The sequence below is a fragment of the Rousettus aegyptiacus genome, unplaced genomic scaffold, assembly GCF_014176215.1.
Source record: "Rousettus aegyptiacus isolate mRouAeg1 unplaced genomic scaffold, mRouAeg1.p scaffold_m13_p_6, whole genome shotgun sequence".
In the NCBI taxonomy this organism is placed as follows: Eukaryota; Metazoa; Chordata; class Mammalia; order Chiroptera; family Pteropodidae; genus Rousettus; species Rousettus aegyptiacus.
In genome coordinates, this window is record NW_023416309.1 from 113,069,104 (window position 1) to 113,093,980 (window position 24,877).

At 61.3% G+C, this 24,877-nt stretch overlaps 1 protein-coding gene across 2 annotated transcripts in view; it reads right to left on the reverse strand.

Annotated features, from left to right (window-relative positions):
• Positions 1-16,450: 16,450 nt before the first annotated feature.
• The window catches only part of CYTH1 (cytohesin 1), a 59,995-nt gene continuing 51,568 nt past the window's right edge, over positions 16,451-24,877 (reverse strand). The window contains exons 10-13 of one of the 2 annotated variants that reach the window (XM_016143238.2): positions 21,176-21,254; positions 20,088-20,159; positions 19,231-19,385; positions 16,451-18,202 (exon numbers count right to left, since the gene is read on the reverse strand). In XM_016143238.2, coding sequence (XP_015998724.1) covers positions 18,124-18,202; positions 19,231-19,385; positions 20,088-20,159; positions 21,176-21,254 — 385 coding nt within the window. In that variant the 3' untranslated portion in view covers positions 16,451-18,123. The remainder of the gene's footprint in view (positions 18,203-19,230; positions 19,386-20,087; positions 20,160-21,175; positions 21,255-24,877) is intronic. The other variant, XM_016143236.2, reaches the window with a different exon arrangement.

Below are 24,877 nucleotides of genomic sequence, written 5' to 3' on the forward strand. Positions count from 1 at the left end.
CAAAGAAAAAGAGAGGAAGTGGGCATCACCCAGACCTAGAACTTCGAAGGCCACTGTGAGGGAAGCGAGAAGGTCACGTACACGCCTGGCCGCCCGCTGCCGGGGGCTCCCCCTGGTCCGGCTGCCGCGGGCTCCCCCCGGTCCGGCTGCGGGCAGAGGCACATGGTGCTGCGAAGCCCTCCCACCGACCCGCCTGGTTTCCGGCCAGGGCGGCTCGTGATCTGAGCGTTTCCGTACCTGGGGAGGCCTCGCCCCAGCGCCTGCCCTGCGAGCCCCACGAGAGACGGTCCCCAGGCCTGCAGGGTGCCTGCCCTTGTGGTGGCCTTTGGGGACCAGTGAGCCAGACACGTCTCTGGCCACAGCACGAGTGGTGCCTGGCCCACTGGCGGGGGCCAGGGCCAAATGCCCCGGTTTTCAAAGCGCCCTTGGGTCCAAGTGCAGGTGGGCTGGGGGTCCCCTGGTCCAGGAAGGGTCACTGTTCCTCCTGAGTGAGTCTTGCTGCCCTTGGGCCACCGCAGAACAATCACCCCGACTGGACAAATGAGAAATCTGGGCAGATTGACTTGGAGATAAACGCTTTCTGGTGTGCACCGAAACCTCACCTGGGGGCCCCGACTTCACAGCCACTGCAGCCCAACACCTTGCAGCTGGGCTCGTTCACAGCAACGTCCCCTGAGGGGCCAGATCTCAACTTCCCTTGAAGTTCTTCCAGGAGCTGTCCCGAGACGCCCTCTGGCCAGTCCCTGCCCAGCTCCTAACTGTCCTCCTTGCTGCTCATAGCATGGCCGGCTTCGGGGTGGGGTCCTCGAGGCCAGGCTGGCCTTGAGCGGTCCCTGGTCCCTCCCAGGACTCCCAAAACATTACATATAGCTCAGCTTCTACCAGAAACCTGGAAACGGCAAATATTTCTTTCTTAAAAGGACAAAGACTTCTTTTCTTTGGAATATTAAAAAAAAAAAAAAGAAAAAAAAGAAAAAAAAATCAAATTGTTATGGAGTATCCTACTGGGAAACAAAGGGTCTCCAGATGAAAACCCAGCCTCTCAGGGACGTGAGCTTGTGCCAAGGCGGCAAGATGTTCGGCTTCTCCCGTCTAAGGGAATTGGGCCTCCTGCCTGCCCACCTGACCCTCGGCGTGCCCAAGGTTAACGCAAGGTTAACTCTGACCTTGGGGGGGCTGCTCTGCTTCATTTGCGAAGTGAAATGTACTTTGAATATAACGAGTCAGTAAAGAATTCCGATGAGGTCTGGAAATGGAATTTCCTGCCTGTGGTTTGACTCACTCCGTCTGTCTGTAAATCTTCCCCCAGGACATTGGTCCACCGAGACAGAGACAGGGCTGTCTGGGCGTCCCTCGTCTCCTGGCCGGGGCGGGAGCAGGGCCGGGCGCCCGCCCCAGCTGTGTAAGGAGCACCCGCTGACCCCCGCATCAGCCTCTGGCCGAGGACGGGGCCGTTTATCAGCACAGCACGTTGTCCCTTTCTGTCTGATCTCCTCCCTGAAGGTGGCTGAGAAATAGGGAGCTCAGGGCTTAGTGGTCGTCCGGCCACCGCCCGGCTCCGCCCACGACCCGGGACCTGGGCTTTCAGAACCGAACCAGGAACGTCCCCAGACACATTGGCGCGGGTGGGTCACCTCGAGGCTGTTGCCAGCGCCGTGCCAACTGGAGCAAGCTAGCTGCCTCCTGGGGCCCGGGCAGGAGGCCAGCAGTAGTCGCCTGTGGTCCTCGGAGCGGCGGGGCCTCGGTCGGGACCACCTGTTTTGTGACAAGTGGAGCCAAGTTTGGAGTCTGGCTTTCCAGGTCACCGCATGCTGCTGGGACCACTTGCGAGACAAAGCTTCACTCTAAAGTCTTCAAACCCCGGCCAGCCCCCGCTCTGCCCTGATCCCCTGGGAAACCGCCAGACAGGAAGACCCTCCAACCCCACCCGCATCTCCCTCAGACCCGGCATGGGGCCGTGGGAAGCCCTGCTGCCCGGGCCGGAGCGAAGCCATGGCGGCCGCCGTGGGAAGCCACAGGAAGACAGTTCATCCCCGGCCGGCGGCGGCGCGAGCGAACCAGACGGCAAGGGCCCCGCTCGGGAAAGGCAGTCATTTCACACGCGACACAGACAGAGTCTCTTCTGATCCTTGACAGTGCGGTGGAAGCAGAGTTGGCGCGCGCACACACACACACGCACATGTGCGTGCACACGCACACACATGCTCACACACACTCATGCCTTTGGGGCCACTGGCTGTTTTAAACTGGTATTTTTAAGAAACTGAGCCTTGGGCAGGAGCTTTGACCGGCACCCTCCCTGCCTAAGGGGATCCGGGTGGAGGGCCCGCTCCAGCAAGGGGCGCTGCGCTCACAGACACTGACAGTTTCGTAGAAATGGGAGCGTGACAGGCAGCGAGGCCCTGCAGGGCCACCGGCTGCGCGTCCCCTCTGGGTCCCCTGGTCAGCCACGGCCCTGCTCACCACACGCTTGATGTTTCGTTTCCATGGGAATTGCCGTCCTGCCCTTCGAAGTCCCAAGACGCTCCAGCCCCTTTCTCCTCAGCTGAAGGGGACTGACTTACTGGCCTGATTTGTCCGGGGGCCCCATATTCTTACGGAAACCTCCAACCCTCCCCAGATCGCCGCAGAGTCGCCTAATTAAGTCTGGGTTTCTCCTGTTAACCTGTCTTGAATTAATGTGATTGTTCTTAGTCCAGCCAGAACTTAGAAAGGCAGGAGGAGAGTGTTACATTTTTATCTCCTACGGTGAGCTTTATTTTTTAAGCAGTTTTAGGTTTACGGAAAACTCGAGCAGAAAGTGTCCGGTCCCCGCACGCGGCTCACACCTCCTGTCGCCCTCGCCTGCCCCTCGTTTTTCCTGTCACCTAAGAGAGGGGCATATGACAAATGCAAAGGGGCGGGCTTACGGAAACCACTGACAGGCGATGACAGAGCGACTACATCCTATAGATCTCCGAATGGCCTTCTAGAAACTCCTGTCACACCTACGAGACAAATGACCTGTAGATAGATAAGACCAGTGGTCTGGAAATCCCTTCCGCCTTTGCAGCCCCCACCTGAAACTCCCCCTCCCCATCCTGAGTCACGAGGTGCACGTGACACCCCAGACAAAGGACTCAGGTGCCCCTGCAGAGGCGTACGAGCTGCAAGAAATCGAACCAAGGGAAGCTCGTGTTTTGGGGCAGTTAAGCCCCACGTGCTCCGCCGGCTCATAAATTCTTCTTCCTCCAACAAAGTCGCTTCCTGCAACAGTTACCATCTGTATTCACGTAGGACGCTTGTTGATACACTGTGATTAACTGAAGTTCGCAGTCCACGTCACAGCCACCCGGGGGGGGTGTGGCTCGGACAAATGGGGAATGGCGTGTCCCCACCATTGTCACACAGTGTCATACAGAAGAGTGTCACTGCCCATTTTTAAAGTTAGGTTTTTTCTTATTATTCGATTTTCAGGGATCTCTGTGTACCCTGGATATAAATTCTTTAACAGACATGTGATCTTCAGATATGTCCTCCCAGTCTGTGGCTTCACTTCTCATCCTCTCCACAGGTTCTTTCAGAGACCAGAGTTCTTAGGTTCGATGAAATGCGACTCGCTGTGTTTTATTTACGGATCATCGTTTCGATGCTGCGCCTATAAAATCTTTGTCTGACCCAAGGGCACAAACATCTTCCCGGAGGCTCCCTTTCAGAAGTTTCGGAATGTCAGATTTTACAATTAGGTCAATAATCGATTTTGAATTACTTTCCAAATGTGAGAGATGGAGGAGGTTTATCTGTTCACATTCAGGAGAGGTCTGATCGTCCCAGCACCATCGTCGAAAAGACGTTTCCCCTTCGCGGGGCCTCCTGCCTTTGCCATGAAGGAGTCGACCACGGGGGGGTCGTGCCGTTCCTCACCCCCTATTCTGCCCCGTTGATCGATGTGTCTAGTTCGATGTCACTGTCATTCGGCCTTGGTTACTGCAACTTTATGTCTTAAGATCAGGTAGGATGAGTCCTCCAAGTTCATGCTTCTTCTTTACAGTTATTTTGGTCATTTCAGCTCCTTTGCGTTTCCATAACAATTTTGAAATCAGACTGTCGATTTCTATTTTTAATAAAATCTTCTGAGCTGTTGCTTAGCACTGACTGCATCAAATCTGTGGGAAAACTGACGTCATTGCAATGCCGAGTCTCTGATCCATGGACGTGATACGTCTCTCCACCTATTTGCAGTTTTTTTGCAGCTTTTTGACAGCAAATGGCTCCCGGGAAGATACTTACACACACACGTACATATACATGACTGCTCTTGAAATGCAAAGATAACGTTTTGAACAATGAATAAGAAAATAACCTGTTTTGAAAGAAATTCTTCACACAGATCCTACGATTTTGAAAACAGATGTTAGGAATTATCTCCATGGTCACATTATTTTGTTGCCAAATATAATTGTTTCACTTTAAATAATCTTACTTTTTAGAAATCCTCCATGGGGGGCTATTCTAGAGATGTTGCAACTATTTTGTTAAACATTTAAAACTACAACATCTTTCCAACAGTTTATAAGAAACCCAGGCCGACGTGAGGAGAGATGAAAGTCTACCAGCCGATTTTTAAAAACTGTGTAATTGGTAGATGAGACCGAAGAATGAAAATCGCGATTCGCTGAGCAGAGGGGGTGACATACGTCTACCCTTTGGGTCTGTGGGAGCTCAGGGCACTCGGCTATCCCTGTGCCGTACACATCTGGAAAGTTCTTTTGGTTAATAACAGCAGCTACCCAGAATGCCCGTGCAGAGCGCTGAGCCCCCTGCCGCCTCACGCCTGGGCGATAACAGAAGCGAGTCTCAGACCCGACTCCAACACACAGAATGGCGTTTATTAGATGAACATCACTCAGCAAAGCAGGCATTAAACTGCTGGCTGGACCTGTAAGCGTGAGTCATCCCTGCTCTGATGAGTGCTCTGGAACCCACCTGGGGAGACGTGGCAGCTTCCGGCTGCCTCTGGTGGGTGTGATGCCTCCAGGGCCCCTGCTGTACCCACGGCCGGACACAGGACCAGCGAAGGCTCTGGCCAGAGTCGCCCGCCCCCGCCAGACACACACTCTCCCAGGGCTACAGCCCACTCACACATCCACTGTGCTCATTAGCAGGTTTCCAACTCCAAACATTAAAAATGTACATATTTTGGGGTACCCTCGCCGACACTAATGGGTAAAGCATCAGTTTGGGCCGAGCTGAAGGACCTGTAGCCACCACCTCTCCAGGGTGGTCCTTTCAGACGACATGCCGGCCGCCCAGCTGGGCCGCGTGCGCTGTTCAGGAGAACTAACTAGTCAGGGACGGCTCCCGGGGCTAAAGCTTCAACTCGTAAATCAGTCAACAAAAATGATGTCACACCAACTGCATTGGAAGGTTTCCAGGGAAAGCGCAGACGCCCTGATAAATATATGTATTTTTGCACAGCTGCCTGTGACCGCTATTGAAGCCAAGCAGCTAATATGCTGTACATTCTGGAGTAACCACGAAAAAGCAAAAAAAAAGAGGACTAGCCCCGTCTGAGCCAGGGCTGCTGTAATGGAACCAGCAGGTGGAGTTTCAGCAATAGAGTCTTGTTCCTTGCCGTTCTGGAGGCCAGGGGTCCGAGGCGAAGGTGCCGGCAGACAGGTGCTCGGTGAGGGCCCTCTTCCTGGCCAGCTCATTCAAGCCACGCCGAGGGACATTAACGTGGACGAAGCCGCCCCTTGGCTTTGAACGTGCAGAGATGTTCAACACAAACCGCCAACTGCAGAGGACATCTCCGACGCCCCAACCCTGACGAACGAGGCTGGGGAGCAGCACGTGCAGCCCCGCGGGGGCTGGCCGGGTCTCTCCCGGGAAGAAGCCCTGAGTGATGGAAGCCAAACGCCCCGGGGCCCTCTCGGAAATCGAAACGGTGGATCGGTGGATCGGTGGATCGGGAGCACAGCACTTCCCCTCGCCGCCGGGGCTGGATTTCGTCACGGAGCCTGGAGACGTTTCCCGATTTACTTTCACGAATGTGAGTCGTTTTCTGGAGCAGGAGGACACGGGTGTTCATGCACCTGCGGCAGAGGACAGGAACAACGCAGCACGTCCCGGGCCTTGCCAATAGAAACGGACCCTTTGCTGCCGGGGAGGCGGTTCTGCTCTCAGTCGCGGAGTCGGGGGCAGTGCCGAGGGGGGGTCTGGAAACGCTTCCTGCCGTCTGGCCTTGCGCCGTCCGGTCTTCTGCAGGGACGCTGTGGTCCGAGGGTGGCTCCTCTGAGCTCCCCAAACTCTCGCCAGGGACGTTACAATGGGAAAAGCGAGCAGAAGACGCCCCGTCCGATCCCACGGCCAGGACGGGGCAGGGGCCGCCGGGCTTCGGGACGGGGAGCTTTCCTGCCGTGACAGTTACTTTCATGTGTCGACTAGACTGGGCTAAGGGACACCCGGCGGCTGGCCGAACACTGCCGCTGGGTGTCTGCGAGGCTTCTCCTGGAACGGAGAGGCGCGCGAGCTGGAGGACAGAACAAGGGTGCCCCCTCTCCCGGCGCGGGTGACCACCTGCCCGCGCGTTACCAGCACGAAACGGCGGAGGGAGAACCCGCTCCCTCGGCCTGAGCTGGGACGCCCACTCCCGGGTCTCGGCCTTCGGCCTGGGACTGGACGCCACCACCGGCTTGGGCTGGTGCCGAATGGCTCCCCGAGGCTGGCACCTTCAGAGTCAGCGGTCAGTTAGGTAGAGAGGCCGGAACTGCCCGGGGCACCGCGGTAAGCAGGGGTCAGGGGCTCAGGGAAGGGGCAGTGTTAGGATGGGTTTGCTGTGTGCGCTTCGAGAACTGGCCACCTGACTGCGGCCCCCAGGGAGCAGCAAAGGACAGACACCCCCTTTACAAAGGCGGTGAAGACACATTGGGGAGGGGGAGCCGGCGTGTCTGGGGGGACACGTTGCACGTTTGGGGTCCTCCCCTGGCCTGCCTGGCGTCAGCGAGGGTCAGAGAACGGAGGGGCCCAGTGTGGGTGCTGGGGTGGAGATGCTGGGGTGGGGGCGGGAGACGCACTCGGCCCCGCCCCCGAGGCCCCGCCCCCGAGGCCCGCCCCGAGGCCCCGCCCCCGAGGCCCCGCCCCGAGACCCCGCCCCCGAGGCCCCGCCCCCGAGGCCCTTTGTCGCTGCCAGGAGGGCTGAGCCAGCTGTGCGTCAGGGGTGCGGTGACCAGGGGCACGTGGGTGGGCCCGTGCCCTCTCGTCGTGAGGGGCAGGCCGAGCTGGCGCTGCTTCCTGTGCGCCCCTTCTACTGCCCGGAGCAGAGGCCTCGCCGCGCCGAGCGGCCGAGCAGCTGAAACCCCGCCGGCCGCCGCCTGCCTCGGGGAACGACAAGCCCCGCGGCTCAAGCCGCCCTCGGCTGCGGCTCCGTCGTTACCTGCAGCCCGGAGCGCTCTGGACAGCCAGCTGTCACAGCGGGTGACACAAAGCCGAACTCTCTGCCGCGGGAGCCGAAAACGCCGCATGACCAGCCCGCGGCATCTCGGAACAGAGGACGCGTCCCCCGGAGCCACTGTGCTCGGAGCCGGCGGCGACCCCGCAGGGAAGAGACGCGGTGAGGGCCCTACGACCTCCCGGCCGCACGTGCGGGTCCTCAGGGCACACGGGGAGCACCAGCCGGGCGAGTCCCGGGCGGGGCCCCTGCAGCGGGGCCCTCGGAGCGGCTTTGAGGAGAGGACGTCGTCAGCGCACAGAGCGCCTCGACCCCGGCCCGCCGCCTCGTCAGGGGCCCCAGGCCAGCCAGGGTCTCTTCACAGTGTCGTATCGGGGCATGTGTCGACATCAGAGACGCTTCCTACCAAAGTTAACCCTCCAAAGGACAAACTGGGGGACGACGGGCTCCCCCTGGGCTCGGCTCCCCCTGGGCTCGGCGCCACAGCCCGTGTGGGGTTCGTGGAGAACGAACCTAAAAGGGCTTGGTCGGCGAAGGCCGGAGCAGGCGGGACCCGGCGTGGCTGGGGCCCGGGCGAGGCTCTCAGGCTAGGACTCCGCGCCGCCCCAAAGCCTCCGCGCCCTGGTCACTTACTAGCTGCTGTCAGGAGCAAGTCGATGTCAGAAGTGGGGGGTGCCAGACCTCATGCTCCCCACGGGGCACCCCAAGACACGCCCGGCGTCCCCTGTACGGGTTATGCAAAATGCATAACCCCCTCCTGTTCGCGAGGAAACACGAGGCGAACCCCCAAACGAGAAGTGGTCTGTTATTTTTAAAAAGGCGGGGGACGTGCGGTCAATTCTCCAAGAATGGCCACACCACGGTGACAAAGAGGCTGCGGGAACGGTCCACGTTAAAGGGGGCTGAGAGACCGGACGCGAAATGCAGCGCCTGACGCTGGACGGGGCCTTGGGCTGGAGGGAACGCGCAATGCAGGATGTTTTCGGGTCAACGGCCAAAATCCGGATTCAAACAAGTCGGCCGGACCAAGCACTGTAGCCACGTTAAATTTACCGACGCTGGTGACTGCACCGGGTTTTGTGGTGGCGTAAGTGGCTGTCCCTGTCGGGAAACACACTGTCAGGGCTCAAGGCCTGGATGCGGGCGAGTTTTCAGCTGGGGGAGGGGGTGGGGAGGGGGGAGGGGGGCGAGCAGGAGACGGAATGCGGATGGTAAAGCAAATGGGTAGCAAGTTAGCAGGTGGATCTGGGCACGCAGGTGTTCTTTGTACTATATATATCTTCTTGCAACTTTTCTATATTTTTGAAATTCTTTCTGAAAAGGAAAGAACATGAAAGGCAGGTGCGCGGCTGTGCGGGGAGGTGGGCAGCGGAGGGAGGGTCAGAACAGGTGGCCGGGAAGCTGCCAGTCTGTGGGGGGGGGTCTCTCGTCCTGTCGCCGGGCCTCGTCCTGTCAGTCGCCGGGGCTCAGCCCCCTCCTGTCTCACTCGCGATTCTGAGCCGTTTCGATGCGGAGGGAGGTCGAGCCTCGTAGGACGTGGAGCTGGCTGAGGTCAGAGAGGCCAGCACGGCGCGGTGCCGCACAGATGACCGGCACAGCCTCCGCGAGGCTGGCTCCCCCAGGGACTCCGCCGGGCCAAACAAGGGGTGGCCGCGTTTTGCGGAGAGCCGCCCTCCCCACCGACGCGTACGCAGGAACGCCGACCAGACGCGGACGGACAGGCCGGGCAAGGACCGCCCCGGTCCCGTCCCCGAGGGCCTGTCGGCCGCCCACGCTTTGTTCCCGGGTGGCAGGGCTCGGCCGTGGTGCCGGAAGGAGGGGAGCCATGCGCAAAGCCGTCATCGGTCTGGCGGTCCCTGAAGGGCGTCTTAGCATCCGGGCCCTCCGCTGAAGAGGAGCTGAGGTCCCAGAGGGTGACAGAGATGTCCACGCACGCCGGGCATTAAGGACAAGGCAGAAGATGGAATGGCCAGGAGCTAGCGGCCTGGGGAGACGCGGAGCTTGGTGCCCCCAGCGGGCGGGGGCAGGACGACCGAGAAGGCGCTCCCCGCCCATAGCACCTGCCCGAGTGGCTCTTCCGAGCTCGCGCTCTGTACCAGACTCTCGGAGTGACGCTGTCACTCAGAGCCCCACCCAAGAAACGCTGGTCCGCTGTGACGGCCGCGCCATTCTCCGCGGGGCTGCTCGAGACACGCTGCCCTCGGGGGCCATGGGGTCGGGTCCCTGGACGACGGGCACCCGGCTGGGAAGAGGAGTGGCTCCGCAGGGCACTGCTCCGGCCTCGGGCCCCGGCTGTGCTTCGCAAACCAGAGAAAACGGTTTTAATGCTTCCGAGGAGAATAAACGTCTGCGCACAGCCAAGAGCAACGCGAAACCGAGGGCTGATAAGCGGCGTTTGACTCGCCGGCTGTTAACAGCATCTTCAGGAACGACGGTAACGAGAGGAGTTTTCTTGGCACTGAAAAAGAAGCGATTCCAAAAATATGCAGGAGCGTAGCGCGTGACTAACACGGTGCCCCGACTCGGTGGGGGAAGGGCGTCTCATTAATGCACCGTGTGGGCGTTATTAATTACCCGTCTGGAGGAAGACAGACTTAGATCCCGTCCTCATGGTATAAATAAAAATAAGCTACAGAGGCATTTAAAACCCAAAGATTAAAACAAGGGAAATAATTAAATATTAGCAAAAAATTTATTTTGGAACTATTTGTGACCGTATTTCCATATGGTCTGTAATCATCTATTCCTTCAAGAAAAGCCACTCTGACAGGTGCCCACGGGTGTCAGAGGGTCTTCTCCCAAACCACAGGGTTTCTGGCCAAATCTGATAAGGTCCAGGAGGGTCAGCATTTGAAACTCTGACGACCGCCCCCAGAGCAGTGTGCCCCAGCCATCGGGAAGCTTCACCCACAGCCTGAAGAGCTGCAGGGTCAGTGCTACGTTCCAAATGCCACAGCTGTCCCCCGGTGTCCCCTCCTGTCCCCGAAAGAGACTGGAGTCAGGAACGTCGTCGTCACCGGAGCCGAATCTCTGCGCCAACCCCAGGAAATCACCTGCCACCCAGGAGCGCCGGACTTCTTTGAAACAGTCACGAAGAGAAAAGTCACGTGACCCCTCAGGGCAGGGAAGAAGCAAGTGCCTCACGGGCCGGGTTGGAGCGATTGTTCTGGCAACTTTGAAAGCTTTTGTCCCTGTTTTATTCATCAATTTCCTTTTAAAAAACTGAATGAGTTTGTAAATTCAGACTCATAGCACGGTAATAATAAAGCAGGATAAAGGGTCAAACACGCGAGGAAAAACGGGGAGCACGGGGTACGAGCCGCGGCTCCGACTCCGTGACACCCTGGGGAAGGCGGGGCCCTGCCGCGAAAAGGCTGGAGCAGCCCGGCGGCCGCCAGGGCTCCGGGAGGACCGGGCTGGAGAGGGGTGCAGGCGGCACACGGGGACTTCCACGGCAAGCACTCCGTGGGGGGAACGTGTCACTTCCTGTTTGTCCGAGCCACAGGAAGCACAGACCAGGGCCGCCCTCAGGTGAGCCGTGGCCCCTGGCTGATGATAACGTGTCCACGCGGGGCGTTGACAGTGGGGGGCCGTGGGGGGGCAGGGGGTGTATGGGAACTCCCTGTACCTTCCCCTCAGCTTCATTGTAAACCTAAAACTAGTCTAAGAAATTAAAGTATTAATAAAAAGTCAAAAAGGATTCCGTTGAGTTGCCCGAGGACGTGTGTCTGACTGGGCTTCCTGGCAGCCAAGGAGAAAAGCGGAAGAGACAACGGTTCCCAGAGACGGCGAGTTCTCCGCACTCAGCCATGAGCAGATGGTGCTGCGGGCCCCCACTGAGCCCCACAGGGCAGGACCAGGCTCAGCGGAGCTGCCCGCGTCCAGGGCCCCCATGGCTCTGCAGGGAGAGGCGGCTGGGCCTGTTCCCGCCCTGCTGGCCTCGGCCCCAACACGGCAGGCCTGAGCACTCACAAGGGCCGGGCCAGGCGTGGGAACCGGGCCCTGGAGCCAGAGGTTGTCGCGAAACTGGGGGAGCACTTGGGTCGCACCTCGTCCCTTCTGTCCCCCTGTCCCCTGTAACACAGGCCAGTCCCTTCGACATCAAGGCCCAAGAGTTGGACGGCCCCCAGGTAAACTCAAGCCGCACATGACGTGAGCCCCGCAGAGGTCCCAGAAGGGCGTTTGTACCTGGCGGGGCCACAGCAGGTCTCGGAGTCCACCGAGCCAGCCAGGTGTTAGCGTCCCCACGGGTACGAGCAGGAACTGCCCCTCCCTCCCAGGGCTGCTCTGTGAGCTCGAGAGGAGAACCGTGCTCGTGAACTTGGCCTGGGCCGAGAGACAAACTTCTGTCAAATTAAAATGCAGTGTGATTACGTGAAACTCGGCAAGCTGCACAATGAAGAACGTCACTTTCCCAACAGGAAAAAAAGCCCTGAGCGGTGGGGAGGGAGGTGGGGGGAGTACGGGGGACATGGACGGGGGCGGGGGCGGGGGGCACCGGGGTCTCAGGGAAGAGAGAGGTGGGGGAACGGCCTGCAGAAGGCCGAGCGGCTGCAGGGGCCACGAGGCGGGAGGCAGGCGGCCCTGGGAGCCCCGGCAGGGAGGCCCCTGGAAAGGGGTGAGCGTGAGCTGAGGCACGGGGAATCAGCGCTGGTTCGCGGTGACCGCCAGCGAGTTCCGCAAGGGCCAGGCTTTGAGCAGGTGTCTCGGGGGGGCGCCTGGCCTCCTGCAGCGTGCGGCGGCAGCTGGTGGGCTCGGGCACGCCGCCCCCCCCCCCCACTGACAGAAGTCCAGCCCTTTGGCGCAGCTGTCCGCCCGCCGTGGGTGCAGGGCCGTCGGCTGGCCGCTGGCTCTGGGCTCCAAACTGAACGTGGGGAATGAAGTTTCCCATCTGACAGGCAAAGGGTTCCACGGTTTTTAATAATAACGGAAATGATGATGATGATGATGATGATAGCTAAATTGAGTTCTATGACCCAGGCCCTGAGCTAAGCATTGTTTTTATTGCTTTTTGGGGCTTTTACATGCGTCGCCTCCTTCCTGCTCTGTCCGAGGAGGTGTGGGCTGTCACAGTGTACACACACTGGTACGTGTGTATCTATGTGCGTGCACATATTCGCATGTGTATGTACGTGCGTGTAATTACGTGCCTGTGTTTCCCAGCTCCGTCTGCCGAAAGGGCCAAGGAGCAGATACCCCCGGAGCAAGGAGCTCACCTGGAGCCCCGATCCCGGTCTCTGAAAGGAACCGGCCCCTCGGAGAGAGGGCCGACCCACAGCTGGGGTGCGAGACACCCCTGGAACACGTCGTGGTGCTGGAGAGGGAGTCCGAGCTCAGGAAACCAGAGGGGACACGTCGCAGGGCATGGAGCGGACGGACAGGGCCCCACAGGCCAGTCTGGGACCATGTGTGTGCCGAAGTCACGAAGGACGTCACACGTCACAGACGACTGGAAAGAGGCCCCCCCGCGTCTGTGCCGGTGACGGACGTGTGGGCGGGGACGGAAAGGCTTCCTCTCACGGTCAGGGCGCCGGGGGCCGGCTGGTCGAGTGGGCAGCAGGGACACTGGAGACGGGCTCAGCGCTTGCGGCCTCCGGAGTAAGGCGTCCCGGCAGGAAGCTCCTCGGGGGAGAATTACAGGGGGCTGTCGGCAAGGGCACCCGTGGGAGTCAGACGCGGGCCTGCTGAGCGCGGGCGGCCCAGTGGACACCTGGTGGGGAGGTCCGGTGAGCAGAGGGAGGCGAGGGGGGCGCTCGGGAGAGACTGGAGTCACAGAGGCACATTCGGGGCGCCCGGCAGGCAGCAGCAGCTGAAGTCGTGGGCTGCTCACCCGTCCAGAAACCCAGCTTACAAGCACTAGAAGCCAGAGCCCCCGGAGCGTCGGCGTGGGCGGGTGGGCAGAGATACCCGCGAGAAAACCGGGAGCTGAGGGCCGGGCGCGTGAGCCCCGACGGGCTCGGGCACTGAAGCCGAGGGCAGGGGGGCGGGCGGGCTCCCGGCCGAGGGGTGAATGGGGAGGAGGACAGGGTGCGACAGGATGAGGGACAGAGACGTGCCTGTGCCTGCTCACGGCTTCGTCCCCAACGGCCCCAGCGTGAATCGGTCCAAGGGCCTGTCAACGGCCGGATGAAGGCATGGGTGTCTCCACAGAATGGAACCCCATTCATCAGTGAAAGGCATGAATGACTGACCCCTGCTACAGGCGAATCTTGAGGACGTGATGCTCAGACGCGAAGGGCCACTATTATGTGACTCCAAGGCAGACCCGGGTGCAGAGGCCGAAGGCAGTGTTCGCCTAAGGCTGGGTGACGACGGGCTCCGAAGCCAAGTGCCGGCGGGGCCGCGCCGCTTTGAGAGTGTGTGCACTCAGCAGCGAGGGAGACGGAAAGGGAACGGGGTTGAGGCCGTGGTCTCAGGCGCCAGGGTGCCCCAGAGGGGCCTGGGGACGCCGCCGAAGGTGCTGGCCAGGAACCGCTCCTGAGCACCGGTGACCCCACGGGCAGTGAGGGACTCGTTTTAAATTAAAACTGAGACGCAGTTCCCTTACCAGATAATTGACCCTTTAAAAGTGTTGCATACCGTCACCTCTAACTCCAGAGCATTTTCGACACCCCAAAAAGAAACTCCGTACCCACGAGCAGTCACCCCGACTTCCTCCCCAGCACCCCCCGCCTCTGACCACCACCGATCTGCTTTCCGTCCCCACAGACTTCTCTTTTCGAGACACGGCATTATAAAAGGAATCGTGGGGAACGTGCGCTTTGGGGCCTGGCTCCTCGGCAGGACCCGCAGAGCTCGGCGTCCGTGGCGCGAAGCCGACCTCGCTCCTCCCCGAGGCGGCCTCGTGCTCCGCCGCACGGGCCCACCGCAGCCCGCTCGCCCGCTCCTCCGCCCCCGGGCGCTTGGGGCGTTTCTGGCTTTTCGCCGTGACGGCGCGTCGCTACCACACGTGTGCACAAGCGTGTGCGTGCGTGTGTTGTGTGTGCGTGTGGTCGTTTTCATCCTCCTGCACGCCTCGGAAGGGAACTGCTGGTGACGTGGACGGCGACCAACATTTAGCTTTCCGACGAGCCGCCGGACGGTGCTCCGCGGCCGCCCGACGGACGAGGCTGCCAGGCTCTCGGCGCCCTCGCCAAGGCCTGTTGCCGTCTGCCTGTTTGGTGGCAGCCACCCGAGGGGGGCAGGAGGCATCTCGCTGGGGTTCGGGGTTGCATTCCTGATGGGTAGTGACACGGAGCATCTTTCGTGTGTTTATTGGCCATCTGCACATCTTCCCTGGAGGAAAGCCTACTCGAACTGCCACCCAGCTTTTAACCGGGTCGGTGTGTTTGTTGTTGCTGTTGATTTATGCATGCTGTGCAAGAGACTCTCATCCAATCGTTCATATTTTCTCTTATCCTGTGGATTCTTTTCACCTTCCTGACAGTATCCTTTAAAGCACAAATGTTTAATTTTGACGAGGTCCAATTTAACCTTTTTCAAAGTTTTCTTGGTTGCTGGGAGTTTGGCGTCACCTGAAGAACCACCACCTTATCCAAGGTCATGAAGACGTCTAGTTCTACCGTGTTAGCTCTTTAACAGTTGGGTCTTTGATGCATGTCCTTTTTTGTAGACGGCACAAGGATCCAATGTGGATATTCAGTTATCCCGGTATCGTTTGCTGACGACTCCCCTCCCCCCGGGGAATTACGGCGCTCTGGTCTAAAACCAATTGCCCGTACGCGTACGAGTCCATCCCTGGACTGTCGCGCCTGCCCCGCTGATCTGGGGCCCCGTGTGCCTGCAGCACTCGGCCTCGGACATGCTGAGTTTCTAAATCAGGAAGTGTGCGTCCTCCGACTATGTTCAAGATAGTTTTGGCCATTTGGGGGCCCTTTTATTTCCATATGAATTTTAGGATAGGTTTTTCCATTTCTAAAAAAAAGCCAATTGGGATTTTGATAGGGGCCACATTGAGTCTGTGGAGCAATTTGGGGGGTACTGTCGTCTTGATGACATGGTCTCCCGACTCCTGAACACCGGCTCCTTGTACTCAAAGTCTTCTTTCAGGGATGTTTTGTAGCTCTGTGTACATCTTGCACTTAAAAATTTATTCCTAAGTATTTTATTCTTTTTGATGCTATCATAAATGAAATTGTTTCCTTCATTTCGTTTTTGGGTCATTAGTATATTGAAAAAAATCCCCACCTTATTTCTGTATATTGATCTTATATCCTGCAACCCTACATTCACTTATTCGCTCTTTTAAGTGTTTTGTAGATTCCTTAGGGTTTTACAAACATGAGGAAATATCATCTGCAAATAAGGTTAGTTTTCCTTCTTCCTTTCCCATCCGGACGCTGGGTTTTTCCTTCCCTTGCCCAGCTGCCCTGGCGAGACCTTCAGCACAACGCTGAATACAGGTGGCGAGAGCGGACACCCCATCTGGGCAGGATTGAAGGAGGTGCACGAGGGGGGACAGCTGACGGGGGGAGGGCCACGGGAGGCGGGCGGGGAGGACGTCCCCTCCCCCAAAGAGGAAGCCGAACAGTCGACTTAAGTCTGGCATCAGAAGGGGGGAAAGCTGCGCTCCCCGCCCTACATCTGCCCCCACTGGGCGAGGTGGGGAAGCCCTGTGGGGGGGGGGGAGGTGACGGGAAGGGCCGGGACGCGGTGGACGTGGGCCTGCGGGGGAGGGGCCCGCAGCGAAGCCACAGGCCGGGGCTCGTCTGTCACTGACTCTTCCTGGCATCATAACTGAAGCTGAAATGTGCTGAGAACGCATCGTACCAGCTGAAGCACGTTTCTCGATCCTAAAGGTGAATGTCTGACATTTGTTTCTTCTTCACGAAAGGGGGTGATGACTGTGCGAATGTCTTTCTGGCCACATCGTAACGAGAGAGAACCCTCCTCCCCGCTTCCGACTGATGCCGCGAGACTCAAGGCGAGAGGTGACAGTGCCGCACCCCTGCAAGCCGGTGGCCTGGCCTCCCCCGCCCGGCGCCCACTGGGCCACGGCGGACAGAGCGCCACGGTCAGCAATGACGGTCTGGGCAGATCTGAGTTTATTTGCTGCAGTTCCTTGGCGCTAGTTTACAATGCAAAAAAACAACCAAAAAACAATTGGATAATAATTATAATTTTTTAAAAACCCTGTCAACAACTTTCAGTCATTTCTTTATATATTTTGAGAAAACTTTTTTTAAACAAATACAAAATAATCTAAAAGGAGAAAAACTATACATGGATTATTTACACCTCTGATAAACAGACTAATACTGACCAGGTGCCTCTCTGTCCAGGTGACCGGTGGAAACCCAGCGCCAGGACGCGGCCGGTGGAGGGCGGGCTCTGGCACGGCCTGAGGCCACCCAGACACTGGCTGCCCCGCTCTGGGTCTCCCGCCTGGACCCTCCTGTCACCTCCACGAGCTCCAGGTAACCTGTGCGAATGGGGGGCCCCAAAGGGTCCCCCGACACTCCTCCACCAGTCCCTTTTACAAAAGCTATTTCCAGAGATGAGATGCGAGCCTGCCCTTCGGGTGTCGAGGGCCGGGCCCCGCTGCCCGGGGGTGACCTTCCTCCGCGAGGCAGTGCTTGGCACCGCCGGGCCCCAGACGGCCCGGCCCGGCATGCGGGTCCTGGGCGAGTGGCAGAGCCCCCAAGAGTCCCTGAGAGAAAAGCAGGAGAAGGCTGCGTGGCGTGGCTCCCCGCGCACCGAGCTGGGAGGGCAGGGGCCGGCTCGCGCATGTCGCGGGGGGCAGCAGAGGGACACGCGGCCCACCGCCCCACCCCCGCTCCGCCTGCCACCGCTGAGCAGGTGGAGGCCCCGGCCCGCTCCAGCCCAGGCCGGCGAGGCGGGAACGCTGAAGACCTGGGCGGTGAAATGAGACCGGCTCCCTCCTCTACAACGAGGACTGGAGTCTGGGGAGGAAGAACGACCAAACGGACAGTTAGGCCACCCCAGGGCCCCTGCGGGGGTCGCCGGCCTCACAGTTTTGGTTATTAGTTATTTAGCTCAAGGAAAAATGCTGACTTCTACTTTAAAGCCCGACAAGAATGAATTCTGAAAGGGAAGAGCAACGTGAGAGCCCAGACGGTGCCCTCCCCGGCTCAGGGCTCCCGGGCCGGGGCTGGGCAGTCGCCCGCCCGCCCAGGCTGCTGAGGGCCCGTCGGACTCCGTGTCACGTCCTGAGACCCGCTCGTGCCCACCGGTCGCCGAGGTGCAGAAGGGGCAGTGGGGTCCGACCTGGGCCCGACGCCGGCAGCTGCCCAGGGAGAAGCCACCCCGCCAGACGGGGCGGACGTATGTGAACAGCTCCAGGTTTTTTTAAAAACCAAAAATATATCTTTATAGCACGTGGCTTCTCTCCCGCACCACCCTGACGTGTGACGACGCATCGGCATGTGCTTGCGGTGCGGGGTGAAGGCTTCTTCACGGGGGAACGGCCCGGGGTAAACGGCCGCCCCTGAGCGCCGCCGCGGGGCCTGCGGAGTGGGGACACCCGGGGCGCGCGGCCTTGCTGACGGCTGTCCTCTCCTGGGGGAGGCTCGCGGGCCCCTCCCCCAGCACTCGCCGCCGGCACTTCTCCACCTAAGAAGCAGCGAAAGCTGAAGCCAGTCTCTAGCACTCGGGTGACGCCCGCGGACGCGCCCGCTGGGCGGGGACGGCGGGGACCGAGAGCCGGGCGCCACGCGGGCCCCGCCGCGGCGGACTCAGTGTCTTCGCGTGGAGGAGACCTTCTTCTTCCGTGCCGCCAGCATCTCATAGAAAGGGTCCCTGCTGATGGCTGCCCTGGCACGCAGAAAGGGGGGAGAGAGGGAGGCTGAGGACCAGGAGCGACACCCCCAGGGGCAGCTTCCCAGACCCCGCCCGGCCCGAGTGTCACCGTAAAGGCCACCTCCCCACTGCCCACACGATGAACTTCGAGAGAGACACACGGTGCAGGCGACGAGGTCACTCTGGGGCATTTACTGCCTGGCTCGACCTATCACTCGAGTCCAGGGACGGGATGCTGTGCGTCCCCTCAGCTGCACCTAAGCAGGAAACCGGCGTGGCGCCCCGGTCCCACGAGCCGCTGGCGGCGTCTGGCACAGCGGCTTCTCTCTGACCACGCAGACGGCTGCTGTGCTCTGTGCCGCGTCCCTTCTGAGTCCCCGGGATACCAGCCCAGGAACTGGGCGGTCAGCGCTGTCGCCAGGGCCTCGGCGAGCCAGGCCGGCCCTGTGGCCGCAGCCCGGCGGGGAGGGAGGGCGAGCGCACCCTGCGCTGGCCCCAGGGCGACCGGCACTGGGCGGGGGCCCAGCCGCGCGCCTCGGGCGCCCGGCCGCGCCTCGGGCTGGCCACTCTCAAGTCTCAGGCAGGTGGCGATTCGAAGCCCCCGCCAGACCCACGGCTCCTCACGCAGAGCCTGAGCCTGGGTCATGGCCCTGTGATCGCGGGAGAACTGCCTGACCCCCCCGGGCCTGAGCCTCCTCGTCTATGACTGGGACGTCAGTGTCTCGCAGGATTAAGAAATGATAAAACGCAGTGACTGTGGCCACTGAGCTGCCGCCAGAATCGGACTCACTTCCTAAGCCACAGAAGCCCAGGCGGCACGCGGCTCCGTGCCTCCCGCTGGCCACTGCTCCCCCTCTGGGCCTTCGGGGTCTCCCTCCCTGGGAAGCCTGGACCTGAGGCCCCCCAAACACCATGGCAGCCGGCCAAGAACCAAGTCCCCGGGCAGTGGCCTGCAGGCCCCGGTCACGCCCTTCGTGGGCGAGGCCTGGCGGTGCACCCAACGGCGGGCAGGGGCGGGGACCCGGGCCTCAGGCACCACCTACTTGATGCACTTGATCCACTCTTCCTTCTCCTCGGGCGTCGGGGCAGAGATCCGGTACACGGTGTGGTTCCCCTCCACCACGCGCCCGTCGGCCTCCGTCTTACAGGCCTTGATCACTTGGTCTTTATTGTCAGGGATGTAGAGCTCGAAGCAGTTCTGAAAAAGAGAGAGGGCGGGTTGATGACCACGGTGACCAAGAAAAACACTGATTTCCTTCCCACAGGCCGTGCGCTCCGACCTTCGCGGGTATGACCGCTGCCCTTAAAGACAGGAGCCCAGGGTGGGGTCCGGGGGACCAGACCGTGTTTGACGGGCCTTACTAGCAAAACACCGGCCGGGCAGCTGTCTGTCAGCTCCCACCACGTAACAAAGACGACGGAACCGGCGGTCACGAACCGCCTTTTAAAACCAGGCCAGCGAGGCCGCGGCGGTCCAGAGCGGAGGCCACTCCGGAAACCAGGCCAGCGAGGCCGCGGCGGTCCAGAGCGGAGGCCACTCCGGAAACCAGGCCAGCGAGGCCGCGGCGGTCCAGAGCGGAGGCCACTCCGGCACCTGCTGCTGGGGGAACAGGCGGCCAGGTCCCGAATGCTGCTGCTGCCGCCTGCTCGGCAGGGACAATTCTACCCACGTGTGCTGGTCAGGGGGTGACACGGAAGCCTTCGGGTGGACAGAACGAAGAGGGGTGCCCGGGGCCCCGTTTGTGGCTTGAACACTGAAGGTAATTTTGAAAGCCAGGCCAAACCCAAGCGTGACAGCACTTCAGTGTTTTGTAAGAAAACCTCTGCGATGTGACTCCTTTGCAGGGACCTGCTACGCCGATCTCTTTCGTCCCCCAAACATCTCGCCAAAAACACTCACGGGCTTCTTGGAGTCCTCGACCTCCCGGATGCTCAGGTTCTCCAGCGGGATGATGCCCCGGGGCTCCTTATCCTGCGGAGGGGCGCGAGAGGAGGCCTTGGTGGCCGGGCTCCGGACCGCGGACGCTGGCACCGTGCCCTGCCCTCTCCCACCTCCGCCCGACTCAGCTGGGACTCACGCCGGACGCTCGCAAACCGGGTCGGGAAACGTGTGGGTGCTGCCGAGGCCACACGCGTGGACCCCGATAACCAAAGGCCTCTGCAGAGCCCCTGACAGCGCGCCCAGGGCAGGAGCTGTGGGCGCGCGCGGCCCCCTCACGGAGCGGCCGCTGCACCTCCCTGCCCGGCTCCTGCCCCCATCTCTGCAGCCTGCGTTCTGGGGTGGGCACCACCCCCAGGCCCTCGTCACGCCCTCCTCCGCTGTCGAGGTGTGGGATGCCCGCGCCCCACCAGCCGGGGAGCCGGCTGCCACGCCGCCCTGCAGAGGGAGCCTCGCGTGGTGCGAGGTGCTGATTCCCACCTCGCGGGCTCTCGTTACGAGACGCACTCGCGACACGTGTCCGCAGCCGTTCGAGCCTTTCCCGCCGATGAAAACCAACGACGTTTCCAAAGTCTAAGAAAACTTCGATTTCTTCGAACGTCAGATAACCTCAAACCTTTCCTACTCATTTCACTTCCTCTGTGACGTATTTTACGCCTGGGCTGTTTCATCTGGACCCAACGCTTCAGGATTTCTGCCCCGACCCCCAGACCCGAGCGCCCCAGGTCACGATCACATCCAGCCCCTCCCCCACGGGGCCACAGCACCCCCGGCTGCGGAGCCACAGGCGCGCCTCCTCGCCCGGCTCTGAGCCCCGCAGCCAGTGCCGTGAGCTCGGGCCCCCTCGACCTGCGTCCCACAGGCGCCCCTGGCCTCCAGGCCAGCTGCAGGCTCGGAGCCTGGTGCCTGGGGCGCCGCATCTCAGGGCCCCAGGTCTGGGGCTTTTCCTAGTTCTGCCACTTCGCGTGAGCTCTGCTCCCACCCCGACGACGGAGGGCAGAAGACAGCCCGACTGCATCCCCACGGCCCGCCCGCCCGCGGCTGCTCACCGTCGTGTACTCGAAGTAGTAAAGGCAGTTGTCAGTCAGGATGAACCAGCGTCTCTTCCAAGTCTTCACCCTGCCACCTGCACAGCGAAGAGAGGTGCGTGACCCCGGGGGTCCCCGGCGTGCGGCCCGAGGCGCACGAAGCCCCCTCTGAGCGAGGAGGGGCAAGCGGGGGGGCGGGGGGGCCACGGCAACACCGTGACCACGGCGAGAGCCACGTCGGTGACGAGACACGGAGCGAGAGGCGGGCACAAGCGGAGCAAGCACGAGGGGGCTGGGGGGAGAGTCGGCAGCAGCACGGGGGTGCGGTGCGGGGGCCCCCCGCAGCGGCCACGCGCGTCCGGCTGGGGCTCGAGAAGCATCTAGGATGAGGTGGGAATGGCAAACGAAGGCAATGGAGGGGAGGAGGTCAGCCCCTGGCCAGGCTACGCCGCCGGTCGACCGGGCCTGGCCCGTAGGGCGGCCTCGCCAGAGGGGCGGGCGGGGGGGGGGGCGGGAAGGGACACCCCCACACTCCTTCACGGTCACGGTCGCGCCCAGAGTTCTCCTGGAGCTCACGCTCCTGCGGTCTCCCCCGCTGCCCACCTTCCTGACCACACTGCGATTCTGCGCTGGCTTCAGGGTTCTGGGCGAGGGAAAGGGGAGCCTGTCCCGGGAGAACGTGCCGGTGAGCGGGGGCCCCGCTCGGGCCTCCTCGTCCCTGGACGCTCACGGGGAGCCTGCAGCGGGCGGAGCGGCCGCGGGGGCACCATGCAGGCGGCGGCTCCCTCGGCCCTCCTCGGTGTTTCTTGCTGAAGCACAGACGACCCCGGGCGCGTGAGGCCGCGCCGACACGGGTCCTGGGGACGTTCCTGCGCGCACGCGGGGGCGGGGGGCAGCTTCCCGGGCGCGAACCTCACACAGAACCACACGGAGCTGCCCGGGGTCCTTCAGGCTGAGCCACGCGGGGCGGGTCGCGTCACAGACGCTTCTCCTGGGCCTGCCCTGCGGCGCCTGGAGGACGTCACTCCCCCCTGCCCGGGGACGGAGGGCCTGGGGCCCCGGCCGCCAGGACACGCCTCTGTGCGCGCGCCAGGTGTCCTAGGACGCTGCTGGCCTGACGCAAAGCCCGTCCCGGAGACGCGGGTCCTGGCGGCAGGGATGAGTTCTACCGGGCTTCCTGGCCCCTTTTAAGGAAGCTGCCTGGGTGCCTGGACTCTCGGGGAGGTTAAGAGAGTGACCCCGACCTGCCGAGGCCACGGAAGGGGCGGCCGCCTACGAGTCCGGCCAGTGCGAGTGTCAGACCGACTCGCCCCCCCGGGGCCTCGGCACGGGCCTCTGGGCCCCGAGGCACGGACTGGGCAGGTGGGAAGGTGACATGCGTGCGGAAGGCAGGAAAGGCTGGGCGGGGTCGAAACAAATAAGGAACGCGAGGACGAGGCCCAGGCTGGGCGCCGGAGCCGCTCTGCTGCAAAGGGAGCCCCTCCCCCACTCCGGAGTCCGGGAACGCGGCTCCCCCGGCCCTCGGGCCCCCACCCCACACAGGGCTCAGCACCGGGGCACCCGACCCAGGCCGACCAGCATGCGCCCCCCTCACAGGGCCGCCCGGGGCACGCGGGACTCAGGACGCCGTGGAAAGGGGAAGGGTCAGGTGCCAGAGGAGGATGGCGGGAGATCCAGGAGCAGCGAAGCTGGAGCCCTCCCCCGCGGCAGAAGCGTGGTGACACGCCTGGCCTGGCCCCAGGGCCCTCGCCCGAAGGCCCCTGCCAGCCCAGGGGACGCTTCCGCGTGGGAAGGAGACACACGAAACAAGCAGCAGCCCAAGCGCGCACCTCGGACAGTCCCTGTGGAACTCGCAGGGCCACCCTGGCCCCGCGGCCCCCTGGCCCCCTGGCCCCCTGGCCCTGGAGGGAAGGGCTTCCCCACAGCCGGGACGAGCTGCCACTGCCCAGAACGCCAGCGCCCGGGCGGCCGGCCCACGTGCTGCTCTGCTCGAGCCGGCCGAGGCACTCGCCGACTTGCCTCTCGCCCGAGGAAAACGCTTCCCCAGCCGGCAAGTGGCAAGGGGCCTCCAACCCCGGCACGCAGGGGCTGATTTGGGGTTTGTGAGCATGACTCATTGAAAAGAGGAGGGAGAAAACCGGAACCCTGGAACAGAGCTGGGGGTGTAACGCCCGCCCCTGATCCCCAGGAAATCGAGTGAACGGAATTCCAGGGGGATCCTGGGATTTTGTCTTTAAAAACAGACGTGTTTTTCACTTGGCATCGCTCTGAGTTGGGCAACTCCGCGTGCCTTCCCACGCAAAGGTGAGCGTCTGCGCCGGCTCCGGGGCACGTGGCCTGCGCAGTCATCCCGGCTCTGCCCTGCTCCGTTCAGAAACTACTCTGGAATTCACGGGTCTCGATCGGAATTCAACAAATTGATCATGTGCCCGGCCAATAACTGCGAGAAGAAATTGGGGGACCGCTTTCTCTGCTTTGCGAACCCCGTCTGGGCACCTCTTCTCGCATTACTGTGTTCGTTCCAGACGAGGGTTAACGACCCCCCACGGGGCACCTCGCTGTCTGCCACGCCACGCGCCGCTCGCCAACGGGACACGCGACGGTGGCTCCAGACCCCTGGCCCTGGCCAGTTCCCTAGGGACTGCGGGAGACTCAGAAGCAGCATCGACACCACCACCAGCAATTAAAGAACAAAACAACCGAAAACAACGCAGTGAGAAGACGCTGCGGCGAGCCCAGCGGCCGGGGCAGAGCGAGCGAGCGCGCGAGCGGGCTGAGGGGTTACATACCTCCTGGAGTTTGGGCAAGGAAAAGGAGAGCCAAGACCATGGGCACATACAAACGAGGGAGAAAAGAAAATTAAAACCAAGAAATGAAACCAGCTCCTGCATCTTCAAGTGCAATGTCTCACTCACTCGTGTCTGCCTGGGGGTGGGGGGCCGAGCGTGAAACACGGCCGTGTGGCTGTGTGTGACACCCCGTCCCGCCTGGGAAGGCCGGGCCTGGCCCCCGAGACACCGCCCGCCGGTTCTCACGAAGCCCCCGCTCCTCAGCGCGTCTGGGGCCCTGAGCACGGGGCGTGGAGGTGGCGCTGAGGGAAGTGTCTGCCTTCACGGGGCTGCCGCTTTTGAAGTGCGTGTGGCAGGCACACGCCTGGGCCCCTGAATGCGTGTGTAGACGTGTGTGCGCGCGAGAACCATGTTCTCATGGCTCCAGGCACACAGACGTGTACACGTAGCTCAGACACGAGGGGTGAGTCTACGTGGGCCGCAATGAGAACACAGTACGAGGTGCTGAGGTTTACGAGCGGTTACGCAACGCCCTGAACGGCGAGGCCCATGTTTAATTTTTTTTCCTTTTTAAAAATACGGGATGCCTCATAAATTTGCATACCATCCTGGTGCAAGAACCAAGATCATCTTTGCGCTGCCCTAATTTTAGCATCGGGGCTGTTGACAGTAATACTCAGCATTAGCGTTAAACAAATTTCACTGGAGGAGGAAGTAAATGCAAACCCGGGTGCACTTTCTAAAGTTCCAGCAAGTTCCCTTTGAACTGGATCCGCTTGGCAAGATGCAAAGCCGAATGGCTGCCCCTTAGGTCGGTGACTTCAGAGCCTTCGCTGAAAAGATTCTACTGGCTCAGAGGTACACGAAGCGTGGGCTAATCCGAGAGATACTTTAACTCCAATCGGTGGAGAGCCTCTTTGAGAATTCACGAACT